Below are 13,815 nucleotides of genomic sequence, written 5' to 3' on the forward strand. Positions count from 1 at the left end.
ATAAAAAAATTATCTATGTGTTTTATTTTATGGCCACAACATGTGGGATCTTAGTTCCCTGAGCAGGGATTGGACCCTTACCCCTTGCATTGAAAGTGCAGAGTGTTAACCACTGGGCCACTAGGGAAGTCCCTTGATCTATGTATTTTAAATAGTTAGTGACAGTCACGTGGTCCAGGATTGCTCACATAGAACTTTGTAGAGGTTAAAGTTGTCCCCTACCATTTTTCCTTTTCCTTTCAGGAACCAACCAGGTTATCAGTTTTGTATATATCTATAATTATTCAAGCTATTTCATCTTTTAAACTTTTTAAAGCCTCTTTCCAGTGTATAGTTTAATTTCTCCCCTCTTGGTGGATATTTAGGTCTTTGTCCTACTCTATTATAAAATTCACCCTCGTCTATATACCCTTGTGGAAGGGAAGGGATAGAATAGTTTTCCTTGGGTGCCTCTTACCTTCTTGTGCTTCTGAGGGTTGGGAACCCAGCCTCTCTCCTGACATGGTCGTTTTGGGTCTCAAGTGGGCTTGTTCCCCCACCCCAGGGCAGACTCTCTTGGGTCCCTTGTGGGATAGACCTTGGACAACTTTGATGATTCTGAGCATATGTCACCCAAGGAAAGAAATCTAGCTGTGACCTACCTACCACTCCCGATCAGACTGTCCTGCTGGGGCCTGGGGCTTCCCTCCTCCCTGACCCCCAAAAGGGGCTGAGCCTTCCATCCCCCACCCCCCCCCGGATCTTCTTCTCTCTGAAGCACAGTGATAACAGCCATGTGGACACATGGACATGGGTCATTCAGAGGGCGTCTCAGTGGGCAAAGCCCAGTGCCTCTCTTCCTCATTTTTTTTTTTTCCTGAAAAGAGTCAGGGGGGCTCTGGGTGGAGAACAGAGACTCAGGCAGATGACACCACTTCCTTGGATCCCGCTGCTGGTGAGCTGGGCCTTGCGCCCTGGGATTCTGAGTCAGAATCCCACAAAGACCAAAGCTGACACCGACATGAGTACTCAGGCCACCCTGCCGCCCTCGATGAGCCCTGAGGCTGGACTGAGCGCCCTGGGCTCCCAGCTGTCTTCGTCCCTGGGACAGCGGCACCCCCAGGAGATGTTGCTCAGGCCCTGCTTGGGGGCTGCCCCTCTGCTCTTACAACTGTCCTCCTTGCCTTCTGCCCCAGCCACTTCTTCTCTGGCTCCCTGAGCCACCCTCCTGCTTGGTCCGAGCACCCCTCCTCCCAGGGATTTTGGCAGGGCTCCTCCACCTACTGGCATATGATCTTGGGAGACTGTGAGCCTGTTTCCTCAGCTGTGAAAAAGAATGAACTCTAATTACAATGCAGGTAGCTGGCAAGGGCTAGGAAATCTAATGTATTAAAGCACAGTGTATGGCTCCATTGTCCAGTGAGGAGTTGGGAGGGGGCCACCTCTAGCCCTTGTCGTTGAGGAAAGTCTCCAGTCACTCAGCCAGCCCGGCCCCACGCAGGGGCTCAAAGTCCTCATCCAAGCACTGTATCCGCTCCTGCCCAAGGACTGATGTTCCTGGGGACACCAGGCCAGCACGGTGACATAATCCCGCTTTCTCTCTTTTTTGTCTCCTCCAGGTTTGGTAAGAGTGATTCATTTTCATCCCCTCTGCCACCCGGGAGTCCTGTTTCTGTCACCGTCCCCATCGGGGGTGGATTTCTTCGACCCTCTCTTAGTCCTCTGGCCTTTCTGTGGTCCAGAAGCAGAGATGCTGGGCTCCGCCTCAGGAAGTAGCTCTTAGGACAGGGAACCTTCAGATGATAAGGTGGTTCAGCCCAGCCCACAGCTGCCCTGAGAAGCAGGCACTGTGAGAATGTCACTGTCTGTGGGCAGCTCTGTGGTGGGCCCCACTTGCACCTTGCCACCCCCGCAGGTGACCTCTGGCAGGAGTTGTTTACCTGCTGGGCTGCCGTGGTGATGCCGTGCTCCTGGGAGAGAGGTTCCTTATGTCCAGTGTAGATGGACGGTAGCCATCTGCAAAGTCCAGCTGACGTCTTGGGACCCTCCACCCTGTTCAGGAGAGGGACATCCCTGGAGGCAGGAATGTGGTCCACTCTGAATGAGGCCTGAGAGATCAGCGGGTGTGGATGTCCCCTTGGAGGGGGATGGTAAGGATGCCCAGGCAAGCTCAGAGTCCCTTTTCCACCACTGGGTTGAGAGTTGATTCTCGTACGTGGCTGTGCTGCAGGGCCTCTCTCTCCAGAGTCAAAGCAGAGGGAAACAGCCTCTGGGGTCTGCTTTAATAATTGTATCTGTGGAGATGCAGAGGCATCTGGTTTTTGCCTGAGCAAAGTAGCAGCTTGTTTTTGTACTATCCTATACTGGCTAGAATGAAGAGGCTGTCAGCAGGGTCTGAGAGATGTGGAATGGGGTAACAGTGACTTTGCCAAAATGGATCTGAATGCAGGACCACCAGGGAGGTATAGGACAAGGAAGGAGGGAGACTGCCCTTCCCTGTCCCCAGGGCACAGGTGGAAAACTCCCAAGACCCCTCACAGATCCTTGGAGGAGAATCCAGCATCTGCATCCCTAGGACATCCATCTTCCTGGTTGCTATAGTGATGCAGGGACCACAACAGTGAGGCTGCTTCCCCAGTTTGCCGGGAAGGTGGGACGAGGCCTTCAGGACCAGTGTTTTACCTCCATCAGGGATAGCATCATCTCATATCCTTCCTATCCCAGGCCTGTGGCAGACATTAGTAATCAGTTGTAGGGTGTCTTCAGGATCAGAGACAGCTTCATCTCACCTCTGTCCTATCCCAGACCTATGGCAGACATTACTAATCAATTGTAGGTTGTCTTCAGGATCAGGGACCACCTCATCTCACCTCTGTCCTAGCCTAGGCCTGTGGCGGACATTACTAATCAACCACAGATTGTCTTCAGAGATAGATGGTTAAAATTTCATTTTCCCACTGTCTGTTTCTCCTAGTCGGGTAGCCTAAGCCCTTTTAGATCCATATGCTTTCATGGCCTTGGCTACTGACTGGGGTGGGGTGCCCCACCCGGACCCACCCCACCCCCAGACAAAGGAGTTGGGAGGAGTCAGCCCCATGGCAGATGCGCTGGAGAGATTGTGAGTTCAGTCATCAGCAGGTGGCGGAGGTCCCCATCAAACTCCCCTTGTTGTAGGAGGAAAGTCAGTACCTCCATCATGCCCTTCTCTTGTGGTTGGGTATCTGGTACACAGCTTTAAGTGAACCACCACTTATTGAGCACCAGCTGTGTGCCAAGCCAGCATGGGGGGGAGATGGCCACAGATCTCTAGAGTACTGTGCTCCCGACCTTTCTGAGTCACAGATCTCTTTGATAATTGGATAAAAATCTAGACCTTCTTGCTAAGGAAAATCATCAACCATCTCCAGCCTTTTTGGCACAAGGACTGGTTTCCTGGAAGACAGTTTTCCCATGGACAGTGGTGGCATGGGGGTGGGCAGGGGAATGGTTCAGGCAGTGATAATGCAAACAATGGGGAGTGGCAGATGAAGCTTTGCTGTCTCATCTGTCACTCGCCTTCTGCTGTGTGGCCCGGCTCCTAACAGGCCACAGACCAGTACCAGTCCACAGCCCAGGGATTGGGGACCCCTGCCCTACATCATCTGCTTACCAGTCCAGAGGAGTCCCAGACCCCCTGCAGCACATCCATGGGCTCCTTTGAGAAACCCTGCTCTAGGAGGAGATAGGCAGTATTGAGTATGGGCAGAAGGTGGGGTGGGGAGGAATGGGGGTCTCTCTGGTGAAGGAGGGGAGAGGGAGTTAGACATATGGGCTGCCAGTGGATGACAGATTGCTTCCAGCTGCTCCTCTACTGCCCAACCTATTATACCACCAACCCCAGGGATACCCATTCATATAAGGAAGCCAGGGCTGGAGAGAGAGGCCAGGGTGCCCTGTTGGAAAGCATGCAAAGCTCAAGGCCTGAGACTTCCCCTGAGGCTCAGACTGAGTGCCTGGCTGGGTCTGGGTCACATGGGAACGGGTGAAGCTTCACCTCATCTTCTCTCTACCTGCTGGGATCTGGCAGTGGTGGCTCTCAGAGCAAAATACCCAAAGTGCTTCTGCCTGGAGAGCTGGGTGTGCTGCATGGCCGCCAGCCTCACCTCCTCCGCCAAGAGTCAGGCACCTTCTACCAGCGTAACAAGATTTGGTGACCTGTGGCTGCCTCCACGAGGATGTGCAGGAGGTGGGGGGAGTTGAGCCGCTGTCCTCACCTTGGCTTTGCCTTCTGCCTCACAAGCCTGTCTTCCCCCAAAGCTAGAAATCTCCCAGGGGCTATTTCTGAACTGTCTGCAGAGGCTAGGTGGTAGCATCTGTTGGGGGATGGGGGTAACCGCACTGGCCCCGCTTTGGTCTCGCCTGGCCATCCCTGTGTTGATTAGAGGCAGGCTCAGGAAAATGGCCCTCTGCCATGTAGTTGGTTTTGCCCCGCCCACCCCCCAACCATGTGGTTGGTCTCCACCCCACCCCCCAGCCTGTGATCTCTGAGACAGCAGGTCCCAGGTACACTCCGTCCAGGTAGGAAGGACCCCTCAGCCTGCCGACCTGGCCTCTCTCCCTGCAGATCTCCCTCACGGATCCCCGCAGATGGTACGAAGGGACATCGGGCTCTCCGTGACACACAGGTAGGCCTGGCCGGGCTGGGGTGGGGAGGAGGCACAGAGCTGGGCTGGGACCTGTGTAGGCTGAGCCCCGCTGGGGGGTCACTCTGCATCGCTGGAGCTCTGTCCTGACCCTGTCTCTCAGGGCTCTTTGTGTGTCTGTCAGTCCATTCTGTGGTCTGTCTGTCCATTCCTCTGTGGACATGGCACCCGCCTGGAGCCCTTGCCTGTCACCAGCAGCCCTTTTGGACTTGCTGGCCCTCCCCTGCCCCTCCTCAAGTCTCCTCCATCTGCTGAGGGAAAACACAGGTCCCAGGGGAAACGAAGCTGAGAGCATCGCCCTGGGTCCAGCATGACATCACTTCCATGGACATAACTGGCCACACATCAGAGCCCCTGGAGCTTGATGAAACACCAGGTTCCATCTGTAAGGTGCTTGGCTTGCCAGTCAGGATTCTAGCAACTTCCGGAGACTGATGCTTATGCAGCTGTGTGGCTGGTGAGGGCCCATGACATGGACCACGCAGAGGCCTCAGCCTCAATGCTTATGAGGCTGGTGTGTGCTGCCAACAGCAGGTCTGAGCAGCATCTTGTCTCCCCACTGACGGCCAGCAGTACAGTCCTTTGGGATCCCCGCCCTCTGGCCACCCCATTAAACAAGTTGTGAACATGGCTGGGCATGCTCATCAAGAGCCTTGCAACTTGCCAGGGCCTTTGGTTTCCCTGGAGTGTGTGCTGAACTCTGGCCCGTGAGGAAGGTCAGCCCCGAATCCTCGCCCCATGAGACAGGCTTGGCTCTGAGGGGTTGAGTAGTTTGCCTGAGGTCTCACGGCCACTGAGACATTCTTAAAACTGTTGGCTGGCGCCCAGGCACTTCTGTCCCAAGCCTTGGCAGGGCCCAGATGCCCGTCCCCAAGATGCTCGGGGAGGAGAGTCCCTGGCACCAGGAGAAGCCATTTGAGTGAGGGTCTTGAGGGCCTCCCTCAAGCACACCCAGTGCCATCTTCCCTGCCAGTAACCCCTCCCAGCCTCAGTTTCCCTCTCTGTGATTGGAACTTGCTGCCAGTCCTGTCGGGAGGATAAAAGGGGGTGACATGCGTGTGAGCCTCATGCATCCAGTGCTGGGAAGCACTTGCTGTTTAACCCCTGGCTCTGGCCTGAGACAGGCTGACTTAGGTAAGTAAGGGACACCAGGATCAGCAGGTTGCTCTGTTTCCTTTTTGTCTTGGCTGCACCTGGTCTCACGGAGTATTTGAGGCCGTGCCGGCTAGACCCTGGGCAGCAGCATCCATCCTGTCTGGCATCTCCAAGTGGCCCTGCCCACCCAGGCTCTGGTCTTGGGTATGGGACATCATGGTCACACTCTCTTGGATTTTTAAATTCATGATCCAAGCCTCTCTCAGCAAGAAGTTCTGAAGCATTTTGGTCTAATCATAGGGGAAAAAATATTTTATGATGCTTACTCCACACCCCCAAACCTCCCCAGCGCCTGCCCCTTCTCTGGCCGAGCCCCCAACTCTCATTTCAACCTGTTTTTGGGATTTTCTAGTGGAGGCCATCTCGAGTACCACTGAGCTGCTCCCCTAACCCCCTTGTTGACAGGAGATTAAAGGCCAGAGAGACTGTGTGGATCCCAGAGAGGCCGAATCAGAGCTCCTTAAAAGGCTTTCCAGGGACTCCCTGGTGGCCCAGTGGCAAGAATCTACCTTGCAATGCAGCGGACATGGGTTCAATCCTTGGCTGGGGAACTGAGACCCCACATTCCGTGGGGCAACTAAGCCTGAAACTGCTAAAGCCACTCAAGAGAGTCTGTGCTGCAACGAAAGATCCGAACGATGCAACGAGGACCCGACACGGCCAGATAAATACATGAATTAATATTAAAAAAAAGTCATTCCAAGGGGGTGGCTGCCTTTCTCCTAGGCCTGGAGGCTCCCATCTTGTCTCGTAGAAGCAGCGACGTTCACGCCCACAGTCCAGGCCCTGCACATTACACGGCACACGTGATTCTCCTCAAGCCCTGTGAGGGGAGAGTGTCGGCCTCATTTGCAAAGACTTGGACCCATCCCACAGCCAGCAGTTGTCAGGATTCAAACCCGGTGTGGTCTGACCCCAAAGCCCAGGCTCTTTCCCTCGTTTTCCATCCCCGTGCTCTCTCTAGAGACCTGGGCTGTGCCCCCACTGCACAGCAGCCCAACCGTGTGGCCTTGGGAAAGTCACCTAAGCTTTCTGAGCTGGTTTGCTTGCCTGTGTGCTAAGAATCCCTGACCTGCCAAACTTCCTGGGGTGGTCACTCCCAGGAGTGAGCTAATGTTTGTGGATACATTACAAACTGTTCCCCAAGTCCTGTTGCTATTTGTTCTGTCGTTACTATGATATCCTATGCTTTTAAAAATCTAGTCCTCCAAAACTGTGAGTTCTTTCTGCTCTGAGGCTCCCCATCCTGTGCACAGACCTTGGACTTTTTCTCTGGGAGGCAACCACCCACTCCATCCCCACCCTTCTTTTCAGTATATCTTTTGTGGATTGTTAAAACATTGAGTTTGGATTGAAATGCATTTATAATGCAAACCTCCAGAGGATGTGTATTTATGAGAAAAGTCCCCTCCCGCTGCTGTCATCACCCCCCCAACCCCCCCCACGGGCAATCTTGGCCGTCTTCTATGTGTCCCCTGGAGATATTTTTGTACAATCAAATACATATGTAAATTCTTCCACCTCCCTTTTTATTTTCACAAAAATATTGCATATATTATACACACTGTTCTATACTTTGCTTTTTTCTTTTAAAATTGAGGCGTAATTTATATGGAGCTAAGTACACAAATGCTTAACATATGTGTACACCCACGTATACCACCCATACGAAGATTCAGAACGTCCCCACCCCAGAAGTTCTCTTTGGCTCTTCTTAGTCCATAGTGCTACCTTCCAGAGATGCTATTCCCTTCTGTCATCATAGATTAGATTTCCCTGTACTTGAACTTCAAATAAATGGAGTCATGTAGCGTTGTACCTTCCTTTTTTCACTGACAGTGTAATTTAGTGATCATGCCCCGTTTGCATAAAAAGAGCTTCCTTACTTTATTTTCCGACTGTTTGGTGCTCAGTTGTGTGCATGGACCATACTTTATACAGTCAGTCACCTGTACACCTATACAAACAACATAGCTTGTTTCTAGTCTCTTCTGCCACAAACATGCTGCAGTGAGTACCCTGTCAGTGCATCATTTGACACCCGCGGGAGTGTCTGTTGGATGGATTCCTGGGACTGGAAGTGCTCCATGGGTGCACTTGTAATTTTGATTGCTTTTGCCAGTTTGTCTGCCAGAGAGCTGGCATCAGTGACCAGATCAGCTTTGGCAATGAAGACTTTGTGGCCGAGAAATCTGAAGGCCTGAGGAAAGCAGGGGTCCTGGATGTCCCTGCCCTCCACTTGAGAGGGCGCCCGGGTGTCTGGGGTGGAACCAGTTTTTCTGGTTTCCCTGTGGCTTGGTGGGGATGCGTCTCCATCCTGGCCCCTCTGAGCATTTTCACATGTCCACCCTACAGGTTCTCCACCAAGTCCTGGCTGTCGCAGGTCTGCCACGTGTGCCAGAAGAGCATGATGTTTGGAGTGAAGTGCAAGCATTGCAGGTAATAAGCGGGGTGGGGCAGAGGTGGGAGAGGGGGCACCAGCTCCATACTTTCAGTTCAGTAAGTCTTGCCACTTGGTTCTTGGCCTCAGGTCAAATCACAGTTCAAAGGAACTCGTTTGAGAGTTCCAAAATCTATGTGTAATCTCAGCACATCAGGGAGTGATCAGCCCTCTCTAGGAAGAATAAGGAAGCATCAGGCAAAGCATTGTTAGAAGAAGGGACTGTTTGAGGTGGGCTTTGAAAGATGAATAGAAGTTTACCAGGTGGACTAAGGAGGTAACACAATTCCGGGTCAAGAAAGCACCTTGTATAAAGGCAGAGAGGAATGGCAGGACTTTTTGGGAAACTGTAAGGAGTTTCTGAAGTTTAAGGTTAGCACATAAGGAATCGGGAAATGGGGCCAGGGAATAGTAAATACGGAGAAGTGGCTTGTGGTGTTTAGAGAAGAAAATGAAGGAAGAATGTAGATTCTATATAAATTCAATCCTTTTCCTACTGTTGAGGTTTCTGGTGAGACAGAAGGGCAAGGATAGTGAAGAGTGGGGTGAGCAGAGTCTGTTCCCTGCTATCGAGCTACTCCCACTTAACAGGATGGACCTGAAGCCTGTTGCCAGTCCACTTTGTCCTTGCATTGCTGTGTGACCCGAAGCAAGGTGCTTGCCCTTTCTGGGCCTCATTTTTGGCTTCCAGGTCTCTCTGTGCAATCAGGATTACTCTCAAAATCAGAGCTAGAGTGTGTAGTAAAAGCATTTGGGCTCCCGCCAGACTGTAGGTGATAGGTCTCATGTGCGTCTATTGGATAAATTGTGGTTAGGAGAGAACCACAGGAAAACGCGAAGGAGATGTCAGACCTTTCTCACCAGTCTAGGTGTTTGGTGGCTCCTGGCCATTTGGCTTTAAATCAGGGGCCTCCAACTCCTATTCAAGTAATGCCTTTCATGCGGAGAGCACAGGATAACCTCTGAACCCCAAGCTCTGCTGTAGTTGCAGTGTGAAGTTGGAGGACCCCAACTGTCAGCCCATTTGATCGATGAGAACCCTGAGGAGGGTTCAGCAGGCAGAACCAAACCAAGAATCCCAATCCAGCTCTTTCCATTGCCTTGGCTCTGATCCTCAGACAACGTGGCCTATGCAGGAAGGTAGCAGGAGAGGCCTCCCTGGGATCCTTGGAAATGGAAATATTTCCTTCTAATTCATCTCTTTCAAGTTCAGATTTGTCTCAAGCTTTCTGAACGTGGGTAGAGGGTCTCCTTTTCTTTAGAAAAGATGACCTGCTGCTGCTGCTAAGTTGCTTCAGTCGTGTCCGATTCTGTGTGACCCCATAGACGGCAGCCCACCAGGCTCCCCTGTCCCTGGGATTCTCCAGGCAAGAACACTGGAGTGGGTTGCCATTTCCTTCTCCAATGCATGAAAGTGAAAAGTGAAAGTGAAGTTGCTCAGTCATGTCCGACTCTTAGCGACCCCATGGACTGCAGCCCACCAGGCTCCTCTGTCCATGGGATTCTCCAGGCAAGCGTACTGGAGTGGGGTGCCCTACAGGACGTTAAAATAGGTGAAATTAGACTTGTTTGCACCTTGATGGGTGGCATGGGGTGGGATGTAGGTGAGAGATACAAGAGGAAGGGGAACATTGGTTGATTCAGGTTGATTCATGTTCATGTATGGCAGAAACCAATGCAACATTGTAAAGCAATGATCCTCCAATTAAAAATAAATTAAAAAAAAAAAAACTGCTTTGCTGTGAAGATGAGGCAGATGACAGCGGGGACATGGCCGTGCTCAATGGATACCAGCTGCTAGTACTATTAACACGAGATGCTCTCCACTCTAAAGCTAATGTTTGTTGAGACATTAGTGGGAATTGAGGCAGTCAGGGTTGAGTGTTGTACAGAACTGCCAGGCAGTGCTTCCGAGCCCGTGTGTGTGTCCTGGGGCCCATGTGTCCCCTCTGTGCACTGACCCTGCCTTCTCCACCAGGTTGAAGTGTCATAACAAGTGTACAAAAGAAGCCCCTGCCTGTAGAATATCCTTCCTCCCACGTGAGTGTCCTGCCCTTCTCCCCTCTATCTTTGGGATTTGGGGTGCATCTTTCTTGATCCTGTTCGCTGCTGATGGTTACAACCCTCCCCTCAACCCCCGCCGCTATCTTTTTAAACAGTACCCAAGCTTCGGAGGACAGAATCCGTGCCCTCGGACATCAACAATCCGGTGGACAGAGCCGCTGAACCCCATTTCGGAACGCTCCCCAAAGCACTGACAAAGAAGGTACCATGTCAGGAGAACCCTCGTCCAGGGTCCCTTTCTGTGACACATGCCCAGGGTGGCCGTCCAGAAGGAAGTGTGATGCTGCAACCCGGTTGCATGGCCGGAGGGCAGCCTGTGGGGATCCCATGTTTAGCCACTGCGTAGGTTTCACATTTGTGTGCAAATCATAGTTATGTGGCAGTACTCACCCCCCGCGGTTTTTAATTAATTGTTTTTTGGCTGCAGCGGGTCTGCATTGCAATGCGAAGACTATCTCAAGTTGCCGCGAGCCCGGGCCACTCTGAGGTTGTAGAGCGTGCTCAGGCTTCTCGTTGTGGGGCTTCTCTTGTTTCGGAGCAGGGGCTCTAGCACTCGCGGGCTTCAGTTGTCGTAGCGCCCTCCCGTATTTTGAGCCACTGTTTCCTGAGTACTTCAGCGTCAGGAATGGAACTTTCTCCATTGATAACTCATCTGATCCCCACAGTGGAAATAAAAGTCACATGCTGATGGCACCGCCCCTTTTTTTTTTTTGGCTACACTGTGACTTGTGGGATCTCCGTTCCCCAACCGGGGATCGAACCTGTGCCCTCGACAGTGAAAGTACAGAGTCCTAACCACTGGACCACCAGGGATTTTGTATCACTTCCATTTTAGAGATGAAGAAACTGCCTGCGAGGTTCCCTGTGGGTGAGAGGCAGGCCCGGAGCGCGTGGGTGCTGTGGAGGGCAGGGCTGTGGGGTCATGCTCCAGCCGGGCCCCTGATGCCTGCCTTGGCAGCGAGGAAATGTGTCTATTGAACGCTGAGCGAATGAGCGACCCCGTGAGGCAGCAGCTGATGCCCCGCTTATGTAGACAACATACTGTGTGGCTGAGAAGCGTGGGCCAATTCGTCCAGGGTCACACAGGCGCTGACTCTGGGCTGGGGTTCAGCCTGCCTCAAACAAACCCCCTGCCCTTGCTGGCCTGGCCTGATCGGGATGGGGGATCTGGGACGTGGTGTGTGAGGGGGCAGAGTTGGGGCGCAGGGGTGCAGCCCCCTCCCCCTTTAGCTTGGCAGCAGACGGTGTTGGCTGTCACTGGACAGTGAGACCCACTGCGTGGCTTTGATGGTTTCCAGAATCCCCCCTGCATCCCAGAGCTTTGAGGGCCTGCCAGAGAAACCGGTTCAGCTTAGCTTTTAACCCAGGTTAGCCCCAACTTTTTTTGAACAGAACTGCCTGCCCCACCGGCTGAGGAACTGGCATTTGGTCTAGGAGACACTGGTCAGGCCCATGATCCCCCAGGCATGGACTCGGTTCCCCCTGGGACCCTCCCTCAGGGGTCCTCTGGCCTTGCTAGGGTCCACACCACTGATGGCCTGGCTGGCAGATCCACCTGCTGAGTGGCGGGAGCACTTATTAGGCACCCACTGTGTGTGCGCCCAGTCACTCAGTCATGTCTGACCATTTGCAAACCCCATGGAGTGTATGTAGCTCACCAGTCTCCTCTGTCCATGGGATTTTCCAAGCAAGAATCCTGGAGTGGGTTGCCGTTTCCTCCTCCAGGGGATCTTCCTGACCCAGGGATTGAACTGTATCTCCTACACTGGCAGGCAGATTCTTTTACCACTGAGTCATCTGGAAGCCCCACCCACTGTGAACCACCCACTAAAATAAATACTTGTCAGAGGCTGAATTTACTTCATTAAAGGACCCTACTCTGTGGTCAGCCAAGAGCTAGGCCCTGGGTGTGTGACAAGATGTGGCTCTTGCTTTCCTGGGACTCACACAGTGTGGTGGAGACAGTCTTCAGAAAACCACCCCTGCAGCTGGCAAATTGTAGTTCAGGTGCCCTGATGGAAAGTTCCAGGGCCCTGGTAGGATAAAAGGGGGGTGGGGGGAGCCTGGCTCCCACCAGGGCTGGGGGAGGACTTCTGGGAGGAAAGGATGTTTGAGCTGAAATCAGAAAGACGAGAGGAGCCCTCCAGGGGTCAGGTGTTGAGGTGCAGGTCTCGCTGTGCCGTCCTTCCCTCTAACGTTATACCCATAAATGCCAGGACACCCTGGCTCACCTCCTCCCTTTTAGGTGGGGAGGGGTGGGCGGGCAGGCTGGGCTGGGTGGTCCCTGCCACTCCCCGTGTCTCTGGTCCTGCAGGAGCATCCTCCAGCCATGAACCACCTGGACTCCAGCAGCAACCCATCCTCCACTACATCCTCCACGCCCTCCTCACCCGCGCCCTTCCCAGCGTCGTCCAACCCATCCAGTGCCACCACGCCCCCCAACCCCTCACCTGGCCAGCGGGATGGCAGGTTCAACTTCCCAGGTACCACACCTTGGGGCTTTCTCGGGCCTGAGGGATGGGGTTGCATGTCCCTTCTCTGCTCATCCTGGCTGACTCAAGGCTAAACCGTCTCCACCGCTAAGAGCAGTAGCTGGACACTCAGTGTTTCACCATATTTAAACCTGCTATGATTGTACCCATTTTACAGATGGGGACACTGAGGTTCAGAGGGAGTAAGTGGCTTGCCCCAAGCTGTAAGCAGCAGAGGCGGGCTCAAAGCCAAGTCTGTCTGATGCAAAGCCTGGGTAATCCCCAGGCTGCCCTCCTGTGTGTGGGATGGCTTCTCGGGGGCATTGTTCACTCACTCGGGCCTTCTGGGCTCCTGAGAAGCAGGGCAGGCAGCAATGAGACCTGGGGCAAGCCCAGAAGGCCAGAGCAAAGGAATCCGGGGCTCTGTGGCTTACCTGCTCTGGGTCTGGACGAGCTGCTTAAGGGGGCACTTCTGTTCCCTTTTCTATAAAACAAGGGATCAGGTGAGGCTGGAGTTAGGTTATCCCCACTGTGTGAGTGAGGCCTCAGAGTCCACCCAGGGGTGTGTGCCAGAGCCGAGCCGACCTCTGACCACAGCCCTGGCTACCCTGGGTCTATAGGGACAGGGCTCCTGCCACTCGGCCGGGCCTGGAGTGTCCCACCTCCTCAGGGAGCAGAACAAAGCCCACTGGCCCCCTTCAGGACTGAGCCCCAGTCCTGGCCTCCCAGGCAGCCCCTCGAAACCGGTCTCGGCCCTCAGCGTGTTTTAAGCTCAGGGAAGGAGGGCAGCCCCAGTTCACTCCGGGCCCAGCCAGGCTGGCTGCCAGCTTCACCCTGTGGACTCCAGGCCTGGCCCCACCTGTCACCGGTCCCCAGGGCTCCAGGCCGAGGAGGACAAAGGCATGCCTTTTCTGTGTCAGGGGATCCCTGGCTGGGCAACCTCACTCGCCTCATCTCCCCAGGGTCCCAGGGACTTCTTTTGGGGGGTGGTGGTGAGACTTTTTAGGACTCTTTCTTCTTTTTT

At 53.5% G+C, this 13,815-nt stretch overlaps 1 protein-coding gene across 4 annotated transcripts in view; it reads left to right on the forward strand.

Moving 5' to 3' along the window:
• Window positions 1-13,815, forward strand: part of KSR1 (kinase suppressor of ras 1) — a 162,003-nt gene that overhangs the window by 122,791 nt on the left and 25,397 nt on the right. For 3 of the 4 annotated variants that reach the window (XM_070772726.1, XM_019981309.2, XM_019981310.2), the window contains exons 5-10: window positions 1,599-1,603; window positions 4,583-4,643; window positions 8,172-8,255; window positions 10,235-10,296; window positions 10,416-10,522; window positions 12,635-12,803. In XM_070772726.1, the coding sequence (XP_070628827.1) occupies window positions 1,599-1,603; window positions 4,583-4,643; window positions 8,172-8,255; window positions 10,235-10,296; window positions 10,416-10,522; window positions 12,635-12,803 (488 nt within the window). Of the gene's footprint in view, window positions 1-1,598; window positions 1,604-3,791; window positions 4,644-8,171; window positions 8,256-10,234; window positions 10,297-10,415; window positions 10,523-12,634; window positions 12,804-13,815 lie in introns of those variants that run through there. The other variant, XM_070772723.1, reaches the window with a different exon arrangement.

This window comes from Bos indicus, chromosome 19 (assembly GCF_029378745.1).
Source record: "Bos indicus isolate NIAB-ARS_2022 breed Sahiwal x Tharparkar chromosome 19, NIAB-ARS_B.indTharparkar_mat_pri_1.0, whole genome shotgun sequence".
Lineage (NCBI taxonomy): Eukaryota > Metazoa > Chordata > Mammalia > Artiodactyla > Bovidae > Bos > Bos indicus.